Raw genomic sequence first — 22,207 nt, 5'->3', positions numbered from 1 at the left:
TTTGAATCCTGAAGGAATACAGCAAGCTGCAGCTGTTTGCCTGGGTAGCTGTCAGATACCAATCACTGTTGGTGGCTAACAAACTTGAACTGCCTTTGAATAATACCCCATTTGTGCTGGTATTTGAAACTGGATTACATCTGAGACCAACTGTGGTTTGACCTCTATTTCATAATATAGATCAGGCAAATTATATGGATTTTAACTAGAGCTACATCAATAATATATTTTGTGCTGGTGTAAATTCAAATGCACAATAGAAACTGTAGGTTGATTCACTTCTCAAACAGTGGGTTAAGCCTATTATACACAGTTCCATTTATGCAAAATCATAAGCTAATTTTGAAAACATTCCCTGCTCCCTTCATTGCATTGTTTCTAATCAATCCATGACATTGCTGAAAGACTTTTTTTTTGTACTTTCTTAAAACCCTATAAACATGCTTTGAATGTGTTTCCAATCCTCTCAATATAACATGACTCCTAATTTAGTACTTAGTCATTTTCTGTATTATAGTTTTCAACAGTTTCTTCCCGTTCCCTGCTATTGAATTGTGAGATTCAAATATCAGTGAAAGCCTGAAAGAAAATATCAATCCTCACTAGGATTTTTTAATTTTATTTTTCCATGCATTTTCTTTAATTTTATCCCCTTCTTTGTTTTTCTAATGTCAGCAGCCTATGTTTATCTCTCAGCCTTGGGACCCTACAATGAGGGATACAGAATTCTAAAATGTTGGACATTGTAAGATACTAATGAGAGCCCCAAAATGTGACACCATCTTTTCCACCTTGTCTTCCAGTCCCACGTCTCCCTCTCTCTCTCCTGCAGCAGCTGGAGCTGCTCTGCCAGGCCTCATGATTCTCATTTTTCCTCCAGACAAATGGAGACCCCTAGAAGGATCCTAAGACCATGCACTCTCTTCCTCCTGGTGATTCCTCTAAGGTCTCCAAAAGGTAGAGTGGCACAGCACTCTCTTTACATGAAGTCCTTAGAGAATTTCAGAGAAACTGTTGTTAGAGCATTGGTAAAGTCTTGACAAAGTGTCCCGGAAAGACTCCCAATCCGTTTCAAAGTCTTCTTCAAACACAGTCTATCTCCTGCAGCATGTGAACAGTGAAAGCTGAGTATGGCTTTAAGTGGCACCAGAAAGCCCCGGTAACAACTACATTATTCCTGTTCAGCAGATTGCTGTTAGGAGAGGTTGTTAATTGAAACACTAGGCAATAAAATGACTTGCAGCCTTTTAAATAAGTGCTAGCAGGAGATTTAATAGTTAATCATGGCCTTATCAATCCTCAGAGTGGTCATTCCTGTCACTTCAACTCCTTTACCAAGACCGTATCAAGAGCTAAAGGCGGCTAAATCCATCTTGGCCACCTCAGCGCATAAAGTACTGTATATGGGGAAAACTGTACCCCAATGTGTTAACACATCCTTCCAATTGCTGTACCAAAAAAAAACATTCAAAGATCCTAACTACCTCTATATTGGAAGAATTGTATTGCTAAAGTCTACCTTATGTTTTGGAATGTTTCTTTTTTTCTTTATAGACTTTAGATGATAAATACTTGCAAAATGATGTAAAGGTCCAGCTGGCACTGCAGTACCTGGATTACTTTTACACCTTCTTTTTCAATTTTGAAATGATTGTTAAGGTGCTAGGCCTCGGTCTTACTGACTATTTTACAAATGTCTGGACATTACTGGATTTCTTTCTTGTTGTGGTAAGTTTTTGTTTATTAATTCAGTATGAAGTTCTTTATGGGAATTTTTTAAAAGCTTAAACTTGGTTCGACTATTTTACATGCTATTAGTAAAAATGCAGTTTGATTCTGTTCTCAGGCTTGCAGTTATGAGATAGCATCTGCACATCATTTCACAACATGTAGCATGGTTGTTTATTCAGAAGACATTAATGTTCAAAGGACAATTGTTTTTTTAACAAATGTAAGCTGTATGGGAATTGCCTGGAGTAACATCTCCGCACAAAACACCTGATACACATCTGTGGGTTAGCTACATAGTTACAACAGTGAATTATCACATTGCAGACAGATGTCTTAAAAAGAGTAAACAGAATTGTAAAGACCAGACAAATTATTTTGATTAGAAACATCTTTCAGAAGATTTTGTTTTTCTTCGCTTTATTTATTTGTAATCCTCCTCTTATTACAACTATCTCTTTGCCTTTTTGAAAGTTCCCCAGCGCCGTGCATTATTTCCTGGCTGAGAAACAGCTTCTACCCTCTAGAAGACAGAGGGAAACTGAACAAGGTAACTTCCCCACCAACTTTCTCTCCGTCCCAGAAGAGGACTGCTTTAGCTCTGGTTGGTGCTTCTCATTAGTGGGCTAAGCATGATCAGAAACTCACTGCACTGAAATCACAGCAGTAAACTTGAAGACTGTGCACTTCATGGCATATAGTACTAAAGTACATCAGCCTACGGTGCCACTAAGTTTCTAGCAAAATCTTTCTATCTAGTATGCCTTAGGGAAGAATTTTCCCCCCCATTGGGAGGGAAGTGCAGGAACGGGCACGGGCGCGTGCGCCACCAATTGGGGGCGCGCCGCCATTTTACGTGGGCCGGCCAATTAAGGCCCGCCCAGTGTGACGTCCGCCAGGAAGCGCTGTGCGCTCACTGTGCGGGCAGGGGGGCGTCCCTCAGCCGAGAGTGCGCTCTTTCGTGCATGTGTGCGAAAGAGCGCACTCATCTCCCTGAGGCTAAGTGCTGTCTCAAGGAGATCAGCGCCAAATTTAAAAACGGTGAAGGTGCAAAAATAAAATTTCCCTGACATGTCCCCTCATGTGACACAAAAGCATACATTTATTAAAATTTTAAAAACCCTCATGAAACCTCATCCTGCCCGTGGATGAGGTTTCATGCTTTTTCTGAAGCTCGCCAGAGCTCCCGGCCTGCCCGCCTACCTTAAGGTTGAACGGGCAGGTCCATTAATTATCTGAATTACTTTTTAAATGGTCTCAATTGGCCGTTGACAGGTTGGCAGGCGCATAGCTGATTCAGCTGAGCACCCGCCGACCTGAAAATTGAAATGACGCAGGGTGATGGGAGTTCCGCCTGACATCATCCCGCATCATTTTACACGTCAGCGAGTGGGCCCCGCCCCCCGCTCACTGACCTAAAGATCCTGGCCTTAAAGTATGTCTGTTAAAATAAATAATTAAATGATAAAAAATGCATAATTTTGCGGAGAGGGGAAAAAAAATCAGCTAGAGTTCCTACACCTCACAACAATCTCGTGACTCCTACTAGAAAGTGCATCTGTGCAAGTGTCAGGAGAGGACAGAATTAGGTTCAGCTGTGATACCACCCATTAAAATAGCCTGTTGACAGACTGTGTATGAGCTTGCATATGAAGATTCACCATTTTGCAATGCTGTTAGCAAAATGGGAACAATACTCATAATTTGTCATAATTTGTACAATATGTCAAAAAAATTACACCATATAATTGCGCTACATGTGGCTGAACAACTTTCTTCTGGAGTTATATTTCAATTTAAAATACATTACAAAATACGACTCCTCAACACAAAAACGTTTCAACAAAGTAGGGCAGAATTTTACGGTAGCGGGATTTTACGTTCCTGCTGAAGTCAATGGGGTTTACAATGGCTCACTGCATTTTACGGCCCCGTCCCCACCAAAACGGGGCCGTACTCAGCTCGACTTACACCCATCTACCTCTCTGTAAGAAAAACTGATCCCGATGAAATTCCAAGAAGCTTCAAATATCAGAAATAGTTTGAAAATTAAGAGAATACATTTTTATATGTTTTACCTGTGTTTAAATAATCATGCAAAATAATTAATTTGCAATATGGACAATGACTTATTATTTTTTTTCTTACAGATAGGGTGGCTCAGTATGTTAGGCAACAGCATTCAAGCCTTCAAATCACTACGATCGTTCAGGACACTGCGTGCTTTGAGGCCTCTGCGAGCCATTTCTCGTTGGGAAGGAATGAGGGTTGGTAGCATCTACTTCTATTTCAGTTAACTTTGTAAAAAGTTTTAAATAAGTTTACCTCATAACTTACATAATGAATCTCAGTTAGCACAATGATTTAACATACTGCGGTAAGAATTCAGCCTGGTTAGTATCGCATTGGTCACATATTATAAACCACACCTGATATTCAGTTCCATTGAAGTCAGATATTGCATTAAAGAATCAACATAAATTATATTATCAGTTCTCTGGAGTGGCGCTTGAATCAATGTCTTTCTGATTCAGAACCAGAATTGCTATTTTTGAGTCGAGGACAATTTCTCTCAGAGTGAATTTTACCGGGAAGGCCTTTGCTCCCCGCCCACACCCACCCATTAATAAAGTTAGTTGCCAGCTGATCAACTTTAAAAAAGGCTGTCCCGCAACGCTATTACGCTGCTGACGGCCTGAACGAGCAGAGAGTGGAACTTCTGCTCCTGATGGACAGGAAGTCCCGCCCTCAAGAGCTGCCAGCAATCAGTGGTGGGCGCTGCTGGCACTGTAAGCATCTCCGTGAAGAAGACAGCATGGGTCCTGGAGTGAGGTGAGTCTAGACTTTTTGGGCAGAGAGGGATCGGCCACCCTCGGGGAAGATGGGGGAGTGGTGGTGTGGGTGTCAGGTTTTGGAGGCCGGGATGTGGGGGGAAGCACAAGGTGGGTGTGCCATCTAGGGGGGTGCCCCTGATGCAGATAGGGCACCTCTCAAAGGATGTACTCCTCCCTTACCACTTTTTCACCTCATCTGGTGAAAAAGCAGATTCCACACTCTCACCCCCCTGCCCATGTCAACCGCATTATGGTGTGGGCAGTGTAATATTTGCATCAGTTGGCTCATTAACAAACTCAATTTCCCATTAAAGAACTTTTTTAAAAATGGTGGGTGAGCACCCGCCTGACTACTGTATTATGGGAAACCAGCGTGTTGACATCGGGTTTGCGACCCAAATCATCACGTTGGATTTTATGCATTCGCCAGTTTTATGTCATACAATAAAACAATTATCTCTGGTATTAGCTCAACTTCTTCTCTTACCTTCCTAAAATATTTAAACGGCAGCATAACCAACAATTTTTATCTGTTTAGTACTTCTCTGCTTTTGTGCTGCACATTCTGATTAATTAAACTCAGGATACCATATGATCCATATAGGTGCCCTTAAATGCCTCTGTATTATTAATTCCTACATAAATTAAATGATTTTCTTTGATCCAATCAGTTGTACTTTTATCTTTCCCTCAGTGTGTACAGCTCCAGCTGCAAGTGCAATGTACTGACCTGTATACTTTGGCCGGGATCTTTTGGTCCCGCCTGCTGGGGGGGGATCTTCTGAACCCACTGAAGTCAATGGACTTTTGGCTGGCTTGCCACATTTTCTGGCCCTGCCCCCGCTGCAGCAGGGCCGGGAAATTCCAGCCTTTATCTTTGGCATTAAGCAGCTGTTTCCTACTGTAAACCATTCTTATAATGATCATCACTACTCTCTGTGTCTGTTCCTCACTCCTTGTGATTAAACAACTCATTACTATGTTACAGAATGGCATTCTTGCAGGTTACCCACTTTCCCGGCAATGGTCTCTCTACTGCTAACTCACCAGGCTTGAAATTTCAGACCAAAAACTGCAACACCAAAATGCAGCATGAAGGGAACGCCACCCATCAGTCTGCCCTGGCAGTGACTTTGGATCAAATTTCAGCAACAGGGTTATTTGTATAAAAGAGAAGGCATCCATACCATTTACTGAAATTTCATATTTGATGAAGTCCCTCATAAGAGATTGGAATTAAAGTCATGGAATTAAAGGCAAATTATTGACATAATGACATTAAGTCTTCTCTCCTTACCTGGTTTGCCCTAAATGTGACTCCAGACCCACAGGCAGGTGGTTGGCTCTTAAATGCCCTCTGAACAAGGGCAATTAGGGATGGGCAATAAATGCTGGCCTAGCCAGTGACACCCACATACCCTGAACGAATATATATAAAATAAATAATACCTAGAGTTTCGTGTTCTCTTCTGGCACCATGCCTTAGAAAAGATATATTGCCCTTGGAGGGAGTGAAGTATCAATTTACCAGAAGAAAACCCAGGTTCTAAGGGTTAAATTACAAAATGAGGTTATACAAACAGGTGTTGCATTTCCTGGAATTTAGAAGGTTAAGGGATGATTTGATCAAAGTTTTCAAGATATTAAGAAGAACAGATAAGGTAGATACAGAAAAACTATTTCCACAGTGCAATTGCTGTTGCCTGTCAACCAGTCAGCCCAGATTGCTGCTGCTATGCCAAGATGGTGCAGGCTAAAGCCAGGCCCTCAAGGGTCACAGTTGCTATAGGTCATCCTGCAAGACCATCTGCAGCTTCCCCCATTGAAATTCAGTAGCCTTCCGCCAGCCATGCTGCAGCCACAGGAGTAGCACTATTAGGACAGGTAAAGGCACCCACAAAATAGGCACCAAGGGAAATCACTAGGGTGTTAGTTCAGTTTAGGATATATTACTGGAAGAATAGTTGGATAAATTGTTATAGATGGTTTTTGTGGTGCCTTTTCTACCAGGATTTTAGCCAAGAAAACATTGTGATAGTCAGTAGCAGATGGATAGAAAGGTGGAGAACTGTGGACCAATGATGGTGTGGGGAATGTATTCAGGAGAACCAGAGCCTAGTGAGCCACTAACAGACATTGGATCCACATCAATGGTTCCTTCTTGTCCTCCTGCTCCTCCTCCCCACCACTCATGCCGCCCTCCCCTCCTCCAGAGGTGATTGCCGAAGATCTGGTATCAAGGACTGCACCTTCATGAGAACCATGTTTTATAGCACACGCCAGGCCACCATGAATTTGGGACATGCTGCAGTGAGTTTTGTAGGGTGCCCCACCCCAAGGGGAGCATGGAGCTGAACTACTGTTTTCAAACAATGATGTTTGTTCTACAATGTTCCTGGCTGCAGCATGGTTCTCATTGACAAGCACAGTCCATATATGATCAGATGGAGGAGAGGTCATGAGCCACGTGTAGATAGGATAGCTCTAGTCACCAAGCACCTAGGGCATTGTGGTGGCTCTAATATGGCAGAAACGGCTGACTGGTGCAGGATAAAAACATCATGACTGCTGCCAGTGTGTATCAAATCAACATGATCGCACACCAAATGCACGTGAACGGAATGGATCCTTTTTTGTTTTTGGCACATCTTCCTCACAGAGCCATATGCAGGCAGTTGGTGGCTCCCTGGAACATTGGGAATCCCGCTAACCTGACACCTGGCTGTTCCTCGTACTTCTATCTGCTTAGAGAGAAGACTTGTGTATAGTTTCAGTGACCTCTGTAATGCAGTGAGCATGATGAGATGTTGATGCTGTTGCCAACTCCACCCTGGAAGGATCCTGAGGCTTAGCAATTGAGGCCACAGTGATTTTGACGGCCACTGGCAGCACCATCCTCAACCTGCTGCAGCTACAGGTCGAGTTGGAGAAGGTAAAACAGTCAGCCACCATCTTCTTGGTGAATTGTGACCACCTTAGACTGCCCCTGCCTGCGGTAGTTGTAGGTGAAGTTCTCCCTGAAGACCATTGGCATGTATTGCCTCCTATTAACTGTCATCCTCCTCCTCCCTCTGTGCACAGCTTCCCCTCTCTGTAGCTTGTGCTTCATCTCCCTACTATGCTGCAGCTCAAAAAGAACTACAACAAAAGCTCCCATGAGTGATAAGAAGCTTTCTGCCAGCATGCCTTCAAACTCTACTCAACGCCTTGGAAATATCCAGCACCATTCCCTTCTGACTCAAATAAAGTGGCTACTCTTCCAATAAAGCAGCACACTGTACTAAATGTGCTGCAGTGAAAGCATCTCATATGAAAGTCCCAATCTGATGCCTTTAAATAGCACCAGTAGGATGTTCCTTGGACAGTTGAACACATATAGAGCTGGGATAATTTAAGAGAGGATGTTAATAGGACCTGCAAGGTCCAAAATGGCAGGTTGTTTGCTGAATCAGTGCCAGGCACTGAATGAGGTCTATCTGCCCACTATGAATGCCTTGCTATCGCTCTTCTAAGCTAGTGATCCACCCAGATTGGCCACTATTTCCACCCCTTGGGGCTCCTGTAGCTCTATTGAATATATTTTTATGACATTAATGTATGTCACATTGAACTTACTGTAATGTGCACGAATCTTAGTTAAATGACATGAAATTGTAATTTTCATACATAATGAAGGAATACATGGTGTGAGTTAAGTGAATTAATTGTTTACACTGATTTCTGCTAATTAATTTTCATTTTTACATTCTGCCAGTTGCTAACGAGATCATGGAATCTGAGTGTGAATAGAAATTGGTAAAGTGGGTGCACAATTTCAAGTGCAACTTCCTAATTCCACCCACCCCAGAACCCGTGCTGATGTAAATGGAGCCAATTACTGATTTTTGATCAAGGTTTTTAAGGAAATGTTGAACTTTCTTGCATGTTATCCTAATTGGACTGATGTAATTCAAAGTGACTTTTCATAACCTGAGCTTTCAACAAATGTGCTGTTCAGTACTTTTGACATTCTACTTTCCTACTCAATGATTATCACAAGATTTTTTTTGGGTTGTTTAATATTCCTGATTTTCTCTGTTTCCCTGTGATTAAGTGGCTTAGCACCATTTTCACAATGGAAAGTCTGAAATTGATCATTCATGCTGGGCGGAGATTTTGTCCTTTTGCTATTTGTAGCAAAATCATAAATGCATTCTTTACACATGTGTTTACAATTTCACTACAAATAGCAAACAGAGAAATCTTCTTCCCATATGTGGAATCATGATCAAATGTCAGCATAGTATCATTCTACAGCACAGCTCATCTGAAATGCACTGTACCACCACAGTATCCCTCAGTTTTAAAGATGTTTTTCATTTGTTTTATCACAGATTAGTATTTTTGATTTATGTATAGTACATGTTCTGTACTGGAAATGAAAGGTATTGATGTTAATGACCTATTAGTACAGAAGGCTTTTATGTACAAAATTAAGGCAATTGAGAAGAAAATATTAATTGGAGCCCCATCATCAGTGAAGATGAAATAGACCCTTCCTGCTGGGATTAGAGTATAATACAGAACATTTGCATGGAAAAAGATCCATTAGAGATCAACTGAGCTGCTTTAATGAAAAAGGAGAGGAATGCATATGCTTGGTGTCACCCTTGGTTTAGTCATACCACTGATGCATTAGAGTCAGAAGATTGAGGTCCAAGTCCCACTCCAAAGACTCAAGCGCAAAACCCAGACTGATACTCAAGTTCAAAATTGAGAGAGTGCTGCAGTGTCAGAGGTGAAGATGAGATGTTAAACCAAAGCGCCATCCGCCCTCTTAAGTGGATAGAAAAGATCCCATGTCACTATTTCAAGAAAGAGCACAGGAGTTTGCATAGGTGTCACGATTTAACCCTCAACCAACATCACTAAAACAGATCATCCAGTAATCATCATATTGTTGTTTGTGGGAACTTGCTGTGCACTAGTTGGCTGCTGTTTTTCTTACAGTGACAATACTTCAAAAGTAGTTAATTGGTTGAAAACCACTTTGGGACATCCTGAGGGCATGAAAGGTATTATATAAATGCAAGTACAGATACTTCATTTTTCTTTTATATCGTGCTTCTCACATCCTCAGGTCATCGCAAAGCATTCCAAAACCAATTAATTAGCATTGTTGTCATACAATCAAACATGGCAGCCAATTTATGCATAGCCAGATCCCAACAACTACAAAGAAATAGATGGCCAGTTAATCATTTTTGGTGCTGTTGATTGAGAAATGAATGTTGTCTAAGACAATAGGGAAAATCCACTGCTTTTCTTCAACTAGTGTCATGATTTTTTTTACATCTACCTGAACAGTCAGAGAGAGCCTACATTCAACATGTCATCCAAAAGACAGCCAGAGCTAAATTGGATAGCCCCCAAAAACCGGTGCTGGGGTTGAGGTGTGCAATTAAGCTGTGCCCATTCAATGTAAAAACATAACATAAGAAATAGGAGCTGGAATAGACCATACAACTCCTGGAGCCTGCCATCATTCAATATGTTTGACCTTCTGCCTCAACTACACTTTCCTGCCCATTCTCCCTATCCCTTGATCACTGAGTTACGAAAAATCTGTCTATCTCAGCTTTAATATGTTTAACGATTGAGTATCTACGATCCTCTTGGGTTAAGAGTTCCAAAGATTCACAACCCTCTAAGTGAAGAAATTTCTCATCTCTGTCCTCGATAATTGACCCCTTAACCTGAGACTGTGCCCCCATGTTCTAGATTCCCCAGCCAGGGGAAACAACTTCAGTGTTTCAATGAGATTACCTTTTACTCTTCTAAACTCCAGAGAGTTATGCATCATTGTTACATGAATGCATGTTTTTAACCTGATTACTTAGCCTTTATATGAATTTTTTGATGTAAGTTACACTGCAATTCAGCCATTGGGCTGTGAACATGTTTCTTGAATAAAATACCATTATTATTATAGTATAGGCCCAAATTTCTCAGTCTCTCATCAAAAGACAACCCTCTCATCCCAGGAACTAATTGAGTAAACCTCACATCCAAGGCAAGTATAGCCTTCCTTAGTTATGGAAACCAAAACTGTGCACAGTACTCCAGCTGTGGTCTCAACAAAGCTTTATACACTGTAGCAAGACTTACATATTCTAGTAACCACCCCCCTTTCATTAAAGGCCAACATGCCATTTGCCTTCCTGATTACTTGCTTTACCAGCATGCTAACTTTCTGTGTTCCTTGTATCAGTATGCCAAAGTCTCTATGAACATAAAAATTTAGAAGTCACATGCCTTTGAAAAAATATTCTGTTTTTTTTTATTCTTACTACTATAGTGAATAACCTCACACTTCCTTACACAAAACTGTATCTGCCCACTCAGCTAACTTGTTTATATCCCTTTGCAGCCTTTTTATTTCCTCCTCACAACTTTCATTTCCACCTAACTTTATATCGTTAGCAAACTTCAATCCATTACTTTTGGTTTCTTCATCTAAGTCATTAATATAGATTGTAAATAGCTGAGGCCCCAATATTGATCCTTGCAGCACTCCACTAGATACAGCCTACCACTTGAAAATGCCCTGTTTATCCCTACTCATTTCCTGTCTGTTTACCTATGCTCCATTCATGCTAATATATTTCACCTATATTAACCTTTTGTTTGGTAACTTATTGAATACCTTTCATAAATCCAAATGTACAACATCTATATCTACTATATCTACATATGCTACATCTACATCTAGTTACATCCTCAAAGACTCTTAAAGTGCATTGCCAAGACTTCCTTAATGATAGATTACAGCATTTTCCCCAAGACTGACGTTAGGTTAACTGGCCTGTAATTCTTGCTCAATTACATGATTTCTGTTTGCAGCCAGCACTAATCAAACTGTTGATTTGCTATATACCTAAACAGAGGAGCCTAAAACCAATACTTGTTAGCAATACTTAAAGCTAGCCTGCACCTCTTAAAGAGAAGGTGCATTGCGGTTCCTGAAGGCATTTCATCATTCATATTAATGCTTACCAACAAAGAACAATGAGTGACCATGGGACAGCACGTACACCAAAGTTTTGCGACATTGTGCTGCAGGTTTTTTCCAGTATTCCTTAGTGAGTCTGGCTGATGCCAGAGGAATTGCAAATGTTACACTCATGTAACAATACTAACAAAAAAAGGGTGTAAAGATAAGCAACTATAGGCCAGGCAGTTTAACCTCAGTGATGGGGAAGCTTATAGTAAAGATCATTTGGAACAAAATTAATTATCACTTGGGCAAATGCAGGTTAATTAAGGAAAGCCAGCAGGGATTTATTAAGGACAAACCATGTTTAACTGGCTTGTATATGTTTTTTGATGAGATAACAGAGAAGGTTGATAAGGATATTCCAAAAGGCATTTGATAAAGTGTAACACAACAGACTTTTGAACCAAGTTAGAGATCATGGAATAAAAGGGACAGGAGCAAAATGGATATGAAATTGGCTGAGCAATAGGAAACAGAGACCAGCAGTTAATTAATGTTTTTCAGACAGGAGGAAGGTTTGTAGTGGAGTTCCCCAGGTATTGGTGTTAGGACTCTTACTCTTCTTGATATATATTAATGATCTTGACCTTGGTGGACACTACACCAAATTTCAAAATTTGTGGATGATACAAAACTTGGAAGTGTTGTAAACTGTGAGTAGGATAGTGTAGAATTTCAAAAGGACATAGACAGGTTTGTGGAATGGACGGACAAGTGACAGATGAAATTCATTGAAGAGAAATGTGAAGTGATTCATTTTGGTAGAAAGAACAAGGAGAGACAATATAAAATAAAGGGTACAATTCTAAAGGGGGTGCAAGAGCAGAGGGACCTGGGTATATGTGCATAAGTCATTAAGGTGGCAAGACAAGTTGAGAGAGCCGTTAATAAAGCATACAGCATCTTAGACTTTATTAATAGGAACATAGAATACAAGAGCAAGGAAGTTATGTTAAACTTGCATAAAACACTCATTTTGCCTCAACTAAAGTATTACATCCAGTTCTGGGCACCACTGGACTTTAGGAAGGATATGAAGGCTGAGTGCAGAAAATAATTCACGAGAATGGTTCCAGGGCTGAGGAACTTCAGTTGTGTAGATAGATTGAAGAAGTTGGGACTATTTTCCTTCGAGAAGAGAAAATTGAGAGGCGATCTGATAGAGGTATTCAAAATCATGAGGAGTCTGGACAGAATAGTCCCAACCAGCTGGATCACTTTGGAGAGTTGTTGGAGGAGGATGCTGTGGTCAACCATGTCAAAAGCTGCAGATTGGTCAAGAATGACAAGGAGGGATAGATTATCTTTGTCGCAGTCACTTTGCATTTGTGACTTTGATAAGAGTCATGTTAGCACAGTGGCAGCGACAGAAACCTGATTGTAGGGATTCAAACGTGGAGTTCCAGCAAAGATGAATGCTGGTTAGGGCAGTGACAGCATGTCCAAGGTCTATGAAGAGGAAAGGGAGGTTGGGACAGGGTGATAGTTTACAAAGAAAGAGGAATCATGCATTTTTTTGTTGGTGAGAAGTGCTGATAGCAAATTTGAACAGAAGAGGAACAGTACCTAAGCAGAGAGAAAATTAACAATATCAGCTAACATTGGTGCCAAGAAGGGAATTTAGGTGGTCAGTAGTTTCGTGAGAATAGAAGGAAAGACTTGCATTTGGGTAGTGCCTTTGACAGCCACCAGATGTTCCAAGGCCCTTTCCAGCCAATGAAGTACTTTGAAGTGTAGTCACTGTTGTAATGTAGGAAACAGTGTTGATCGTATATTATTTGTGTTCAATTGTATGTAGGTAGTGGGTATTTTGGGTGTAAAGGAGGGGTAGCACCTCTCACAGGTAGGCAGGCAAGCTCACCACACTCTTTGGAGTGACTTATCCCCTCTTGGCCTCACCTGCACCCAGCTCTCACCTGTGGCTGAAAGTAGTTGTTAGTATGCAACACTGACAACACCAGGGTAAACTGCTTTGACATGTGGGTTCGGTCTCCTACCCTTGGCAACTTATGGATTTGATAACTCTGGCATTCAAAGACTGATTCTGGCAGACTGGGTGGATGAGACCAATCTCAGGTCCAGCGGTCTTGAAGATGGGTCAACACTGTGTTGTGGAATGTGTAGAGCTCAACAAGACACAGAAGAAAGACATCCTGGTCGCCCACTCCATCCAGATCTATCTCCAGCTGTCTAGACTCATCTTGCCACAGGACCAAGGTAGGTCAGGATGACAGAGTGATTCTGACAATACACAGCTCTCCCTTACTATAATCCACTCACGTGCAAATCATTCTATCATCTGTCATCCATCATCTAGCTGTCACAAGTCCTGAGGCAATTGGTGAGTGATGCAGCAACAGGTGTGGATTCTATGGGAGCTGTAGCCATGAACCTGCACACAGGCGGCTCAAGTCATAGGGTTTTTTTTTACTGGAAGGAAGCAGAAATGGAATTCAGGAGCCCCCTGAACGACTGAGCAGCCCTTTTCAGGATCACACTGCTCATCTCTTGTTGTTAGAGAGCTGGCTAGATACAACACCATCAGCGAGACTCCTCTACCTGAGGAGAGTCAGCACAAGGAAATCAGTGCAGGTGACACATTCTTTTGGAGTGGCCGTGGAAAAGAAGAATGGCACAAAGCTGGTGGAAGCTTTGCTATAATGAATCATCCCATCACTAAGTTGACTTACCTGCCAAAGGTGTTAATGATTGTCTGATGGTGCTTAAACACCCTCACAAGGCAACAGGCAAGCAACTCTGATCAGTGTGTATGCCTCGATTATGACAAACCCTAATAAAGTCAAAGATAAATTCTATGATGAACTTCACTCCTTGATTGCTGCTGTGCCAAAGTAAGACAAGCTAATCATTCTTGGTGACTCCAACACAAGAGTTGGTGCAGACTATCAGGCATGGGACGATTCATTGGAAAAAAATGGGGTTGGCAGTTGTAACAGCAATGGTCTCCTCTTGCTGAAGATGTGTGCTGAGCATAAGCTCTTAATCGCCAACATAGTTTTCTGAACCTTAATCGCAGCAAGACGTTTTGGATGCACCCTTTTTCTATGCATTGGCTTCCAATATATGACTATGTCATCACCAGGTAGATAAACAGGCAGGATGTGTGTATAATGAAAGCTATGTGAACTGTTGAACTGTCAAATGTCTTGTCATTTCAAAGATAAACATTGAGATTTGCCTCACTAGACAACCCAGGGCATGAAGGTCCTGAAGGGGCTCAATGTCTCAAGGCTCAAACAGGTAGTCATGAAGGAATCTCTCTCACAGAAACTTGAGAGCCGCCTGTGTACAGTGAAAAAGGACAGTCAATGCATTGAGGATGATTGAGTGATTTTCAAAGATATAGTGTGCTCCATTGCTCTAGAGACCCTTGGCCCTATCCCTACTAAGCATCAAGATTGTGTGAAAGGGAAATCATGTTTAAATCATGAGTAACGTAGGCTGTGGATAAAGGAGAGCCTGTAGATGTGCTGTACTTCGATTTCCATTAGGCATTTGATAAGGTCACATCAAAGGTTAGTGTGGATCATAAAAGCCCATGGTATAGGGGGTAACATACTTTCATGAAGAGATGATTGACTGGCTGGCAGAAAACAGAGAGAATGCATAAATGGCCCTTTTTCTGATTGGCAGGATGTGACAAGTAGAGTCCCGCAGGGGTCTGTGCTGGGGTCTCAACTTTTTACAATTTATATCAATGACTTAGATGAGGAGAGTGAAGGCAGGGTAACTAAATTTTCAGATGACACAAAGATATATAGGAAAGTATGTTGTGAAGAGGACATAAGGAGGTTGCAGACGGATATAGATAGGTTGAGTGATTGGGAAAAAATCTGGCAGATGGAGTATAATGTGGGAAAATGTGAAGGTGTTCACTTTGGCAGGAAGAATAAAAACGGAGAACGGCTGCAGAATTCAGAGGTGCAGAGGGACCTAGGTATTTTAGTGCATGAGTCACAAAAGGTTAGTATGCAGGTGCAGCCAGTAATTAAGACGACTAATGGAATGCTAGCTTTTATTACAAGAGAAATCATACATAAAAGTAAGGATGTTATGCTTCAGTTATGCAAGGCATTGGTGAGACTACATCTCAAATACTGTGTGCAGTTTTGGCCTCCTTATTTAAAGATGGATGTAAAAACGTTGGAGCTGATTCAGAGGAGGTTTACTAGATAGATACCTGGAATGAGCAGGTTATCTTATGAGAAAAGGTTAGACAGACTGGGCTTGTTTCCAGTGGAGTTTAGAAGAGTGAGGAGCGACTTGATTGAAATATATAAGATCCTGAACTGTATTGACGAGGTGGATGTGGAAAGAATGTTTCCTCTTGTGGGCACTAGGGGGCACTGTTTTAAAATTAGGGATCACCCTTTCAGGACAGAGATGAAGAGGAATTTTTTCTGTCAGAGGATTGAGCAACTTTGGAACTCTGCCTCAGAAGGTGGTGGAAGTGGGGTCATTGAATATTTTTAAGGTGGAGGTAGATAATTTCTTGTTAGGCAAGGGAACCAAAGGTTATTGGGGGTTAAATGGGAATGTAGAATTCGAAACATAAATAGATCAGCCATAATCTTGTTGAATGGCAGAGCATGTTTGAGGGGCCAAATGGCTTACTTCTGCTCCTATTTTGGATGTTCGTAAGATTGGTTTGATGAAGACAGTGGGGTAACCCAGAAACTACTAGAGGAGAAACCTCGCCTCTACAGGGTTTACCTCAGTGACGAGACCTCACTATACAGGCACAATGCCTACCAAAATTTCTGCAGGACTGTCCAGTGCAAGCTCTGAGAGATGCAAGAAACTTGGCTGAATCAGAAGCAGATGAACTTCAGTCATAGAAACATAGAAAATAGGAGCAGGAGTAGGTCATTCAGCCCTTCGAGCCTGTTCCACCATTCAATATGATCATGGCTGATCCTATATCTCAACGTCGTACTCCCATGCTCTCCCCATACTCCTTAATGTCTTTAGAGTCCAGAAATCTATCTGTTTTCTTCATAAATATACTCAGTGACTTGGCCATCACAGCCCTTGTTGGTAGAGAATTCTATACATTCACCACCCTCTGAATGAAGATGTTTCTCCTCATCTCAGTCTTAAATGGTCTACCTCGTATCCAGAGACTGTGACCCCTTGTTCTAGATCCCCCAACCAGAGGAAATATCATCCCTGCATCCAATCTGTCCATCCCTGTCAGAATTCTATATACTTCAATGAGATCTCCCCTCATTCTTCTAAGCTCCAGTTTAGCCTGACTCCAAAGACCAGAAGGGATTCTACGATGCTCTGAAACCTGTCTACCGGCCCCAGTCCACTAGTTCATCACCAATCCTTGGTGCCGACAGGTCAACGTTGCTCAGAGACAAAGCCCAAATTCTAGCAAAATGGGCAGAACATTTTAACCACATACTCAATTGGCCTTCATCTATCAATGAAGAAGCAATCAACAGGCTGCCACAGGTTGCCATCAACTGCCATCTTGTTGACCCTCCCACGCTGTTAGAAATGACAAATGCAACAAAACTCCTGTTCAGTGGCAAAGCTCCGTCGAAAGCAAGTGCATATCGGGGCAGAGAGAAAAACAGGAGAGGAAATTCCAAGCCAGCAACTTGTCTAAAACTCAGTCATTTGCACTATCCTGTCCAACTTGCAGCAAAACCTTCCGAATTCAGATTGGCCTTAGCAGTCACTTATGCACCCACCATAACCCTACCAAACACTCCATAATGATAACATTGGCATCTTCAGCTTGAAGGATGAACAAGAGAAGGGAATGGAAAGGTGGGCATTAACCTGTGATTCACTTGAATTCTTACAAGTGGATACACACTGAAATTATGGTTGTTAGTTAGGAGGTCTATGTTTGTAATGTGTAACTTTGTAAATAAATATAAAAATCTGTAAAGATTGGGTCTTGTTCTATCCTTACTAAAGGTTTTCTGCAATAGAACACACAGCAGCTAATCTGTGCACAGCAAACTTCCACAAACAGCAATGTGATAATGACCAGATAATCTGTTTTTGAGATGTTGATTGAGGGATAAATATTGATAACTGCCCGACTCATCTTCGAATAATGTCATGGAATTTTTACATCTACCTGACAGCACAGACAGGGCCTCATTTTGTTTTTCATTTGTTCGTGGAATGCGACTGTCACTGGCAAGACAAGCATATGCTGCCCATCCCTAATCACCCTCAAAAAGGTGGTTGTAAGTTATCTTCTTGAACAGCTGCAGCCTTTGTGGTGTAGATACCCCCATAGTGCTGTTAGGGAGGGAGTTCCAGGATTTTGACCCAGGGACAGTGAAGGAACGGCGATATATTTCAGTGTCAGGATGGTGTGTGGCTGGGAGGGGAACTTGAAGGTGGTGGTGTTCCCATATGCCTGCTGCCCTTGTCCTTCCAGGTGGCAAAGATCAAGGGTTTGGAAGGCGCTGTCTAAGGAGCCACGACAAGTTGCTGCAGCGCACCTTGTAGATAGTACAAACTGCCCAGTGCTGGATGGATTAAATCTTTAAGGTGGTAGATGGAGTGTGTATCAAGCAGCTTGTTTGGTCCTGGATGGTGTTGAACCTCATGCGCATTCTTGGAACTGAACTCATCCAGGCAGGTAACTGGCATGTCTAGCTGGCACTCCTAACATGTGCCTTGTAGATGGTGGACAGGCTTTGGGGAGCCAGGAGGTGGGTTACTCACCAGAGAATTCCAAACCTATGACCTGCTCTTGTAGCCGCAGCATTTATGTGGTTAGTCCAGTTCAGTTTCTGGTCAATGGTATCCTACAGAATGTTGATGGTATGGGATTCAGTGATGGTAATGCCATTGAATGTCAAGGAAAATGGTTAGATTGTCTCTTGTTGAAGATCGTCATTGCCTGGTACTTGTGTGGCGCAAATGTTACTAGCCACTTGTCAGCCCAAATTTGGATATTGTCCAGGTATTATTGCATACAGACACAGACTGCTTCAGTATCTGAAGATGGTTACAAATAATTCAGATAAAAGCAAAATACTTCGGATGCTGGAAATCGGAAACAAAAATAAAAAATGCTGGAAAAACTCAGCAAGTCTGACAGCATCTGTAGAGAGAAAGACAGTTAACGTTTTGAGTCAGCATGATTCTTCTTCAGAACTAAAGCGAAGTAAAAATGTGGTGAAACATATACTGTTTAAGGGGGGGGTGGGACAGGTGAAGCTGGATAGAAGGCCAGTGATAGGTGGAGGGAAAGGAGAGATTGCAAAAGATGTCAGAAACAAAAGGTGGAAGGGGTGTTGATGGTGGTGATACTGACTAAAGGAGGTGCTAAATGGTGACATTAAGAGTAGAAAGCAGAATGAGCAAGTGGCAAATGGCCCTAGTGGGGGTGGGTTTGGGGGAGGGGACGGTGTGGGAAAAAAATTGAAATAGGCTAAAAGGTAGGGATAAAACAATGAATGGAAATAATTTTTTTTAAAATAATAATAAAAATAGGTGGGAAAAAAAATATATATATAAAAATTTTAAAATAAATATTTCAAAAAAGGGGATCAAAAAGGGGTGAGGATGGAGGAGAGAGTTCATGATCTGAAGTTGTTGAACTCAATGTTAAGTCTGGAAGGCTGTAAGGTGCCTAATTGGAAGATGAGGTGCTGTTCCTCCAGTTTGCATTGAGCTTCACTGGAACATTGCAGCAGGCCAAGGACAGACATGTGGGCATGAGAGCAGGGTGATGTGTTGAAATGGCAAGCAACAGGAAGGTCTGCATCATGCTTGCGGACAGACCGAAGGTGTTCCGCAAAGCGGTCACCCAGTCTGTGTTTGGTCTCTCCAATGTAGAGGAGACCACATTGGGAGCAGTGAATGCAGTAGACTAAATTGGGAGAAGTGTAAGTGAAGCACTGCTCCACCTGAAAGGAGTGCTTGGGCCCTTGGATGGTGAGGAGGTGGGAAGTAAAGGGGCAGGTGTTGCACCCTCTGCAATTGCATGGGAAGGGGTTGAGGTGCTGGGGGTGATGGAGGAGTGGACCGGGGTGTCCTGGAGGGAACGGTCCGTACGGAATGCCGACAGGAGGCGTTGAAGGGAAGGTGTGTTTGGTGGTGGCATCATGATACAAATACTTCGGCCTTGTCTTTTGCATTCATGTGCTGGACTTGCTCAATATTGAGCATGGTGCTGTTTTTGGAGCCATTTCAAGCCATTTGTTGTTTAATCCTTCATTGCATCTAATGAACCCCACTCCCTCAGTACAACACTGGGCTGTCAATCAAGATTTTTGTGCTCAAATCCTGGAGTGGGACTTGAACCTACAAGCTCTGACTCAGCGGCAAGAAGTGCTTCCAACTGAGCCACATGATTAAGGTATGGGTACAGAGCAGATTTCAGGATTCCTCTCCCTTAGTTGTCTATAACCATTCCTAAGTGATCTATAACAAGCCATCATTCTATTTTTAAGTTTTGACTCACAAATCTTGCAGAAACATGTATGAATATACATGAGAGATGCATCTACACCCGTAATCTGCATAAGTGAGGTAACATTGAACGTGCCACTGTTGTTGCCATCTACTCAATCACAGATTGCAGACTGGAAACTGTTGTTCCACATTTGACTCATCCAGGGGATTACTGTAAATTTCTGAGTTTTCAACTCCCAGCCAAATGATTTCTCAATATAATCTTACTGTTTTAATTGCCTTTGTTTGAAAGTGGGCTCACTAAGATCTGGATTCCCATAAAAGTCAGGAAGATCATTCCAACCTGTATCAACCAACACCACCAGTACATCTTCATCACTAGTGCTTGGTACAGCCTCCTATAATTCCTCATCTTCATCAGCATCAACATCTTCCAGTTTATCAATTTCTTGTTATTTGTAGGGAAGGTGCTATTGTACTGTAATGTCCATTAACTGAATTCTGCTTGATTTGTGAAGAAGATAGTATGGTATGAGAACTCAAGAACACTTTTATACTTAGGTACTGCATTACCAATATTATGGAAATGATGGAAATTATGGAAATCACTGTGTTTCTGCAATATAACATGCACATTGTAGAGTATGTAATTTGTGATAGGTAGTGGCATCGTGGTATTGTCACTAGACTGGTGTTCTAAAGACCCAGGGTAATGATTTGGAGACCTGAGTTTGAATCCCATCATGGTAGATAGTGAAATTTGAATTCAATAAAAACAAATCTGGAATTAAAAGTCTAATGATGACCATGAAACCATTGTTGATTGTTGTAAAAACCCATCTGGTTCACTAATGTTGTTTAGGGAAGGAAATCTGCTATCCTTACCTGGTCTGGCCTACATGTGACTACAGACCCAGAGCAATGCAGTTGACTCTTAAATTGCCCTCTGAACAAGGGCAAGTATGGATGGGCAATAAGTGCTGGCCTAGCCAGTGATGCCCACATCCCATGAGTGAATAAAAATAACCCTCCACATCCCCTCCCCCCCACCACCAAAAAATCAACCTTCTTTCATCATTTAAATTGAATAATTTCAAATACAGTGATTGTTGTTTGCTGTGCTCCCACCCTCTACCCTGCCGTTATATAAGAGTTATGTCAGGTTTGGTTCAGTGGTAGCAATATCATCTCTAAAACAGAGGGTCATAGATTCAAGTACCACTCCAGAAGCTACAGCACACAATCTAGGCTGAGACTCAATTGCAATACTGGCGGTGGTATCTCTTCTGCCAGAGGTGTCAAATTTCAGACAAGATCTCACGCCTTGGCCAATATTTACTCCTCAACCAATAGCATTTAAAAAATAGACTATTTGGTCATTTTCCCCTAGAGTTTTGGGGTCCTTGCTATGAGCAAATTGAACTGCTGTATTTCTCTATGTTACAATAGTGACTACACTTCAGAAGTATCTAATTTACTTTGGTACATTCTGAGGTTGTGAAAGGCACCTTAAGAAAGGAAAGTTGTGTTTGGGATGTAGTATTTTGAACTTTGAAAGTTCCTTCTTGTAGTATATTCAATCTGTCATCACAGCAAGTATGGATTCAATTTACATACTCCTTCTATATTCTCTTCTAAAACATTACTTGCTGCATTCTTGTTAGCAGTTCTGTGCCAGTAAGCATTGTTTGCATTTTGTTTTAACTTCAGTTCTCCCTTGTGGGCAAATTCTACTTGGAAGGAATATTTACGTCTGTACTTCTCTTTAAACAATGATATTTTTTCAGGCCTCCTGCCAGATTTCCAAATGAAGACTATATCCGTACTATCAGTGACGTGTTGCCATGCTTGGTACCATTTTTCTGTTTGTATTGTATCACCAAAAATGTACATTCAGAGGGCTAATTGCAAAAGTTGACTTACAACTGCTGTTGTTCTGCCATTTTTCCACTGCTAGATTCTTGCGGCCCAAGATGCTGGAATGGTGATGAATGAAATGTGGTTGAACCCAGTTCCACTAAGATTCAATCCCAATGATGTAAAGTTCCACTAAGGGGACCTATGGATGGATCAATCTATTGGTTTCATCCATTTCAATGGTGTTTGTTTGGGGGAGCCCCCATGCTCTCCTAAGAAACCCCATCTAGTTTGTTTTCTGATAAGTCCAACTGCACTTACACTTGCTGAAAAC

At 41.7% G+C, this 22,207-nt stretch overlaps 1 protein-coding gene across 1 annotated transcript in view; it reads left to right on the top strand.

The window, feature by feature from the left end:
• Positions 1-22,207, top strand: part of LOC144676471 (sodium channel protein type 4 subunit alpha-like) — a 199,818-nt gene that overhangs the window by 92,596 nt on the left and 85,015 nt on the right. Inside the window, exons 17-18 of the mRNA XM_078537156.1 lie at positions 1,555-1,728; positions 3,879-3,995. Of these exons, the coding sequence (XP_078393282.1) occupies positions 1,555-1,728; positions 3,879-3,995 (291 nt within the window). The remainder of the gene's footprint in view (positions 1-1,554; positions 1,729-3,878; positions 3,996-22,207) is intronic.

Source organism: Cetorhinus maximus, chromosome 1, assembly GCF_964194155.1.
Source record: "Cetorhinus maximus chromosome 1, sCetMax3.hap1.1, whole genome shotgun sequence".
In the NCBI taxonomy this organism is placed as follows: Eukaryota; Metazoa; Chordata; class Chondrichthyes; order Lamniformes; family Cetorhinidae; genus Cetorhinus; species Cetorhinus maximus.
Note: the sequence above shows the minus strand (reverse complement) of the source record. Positions and strands in the feature narration are given on the sequence as shown.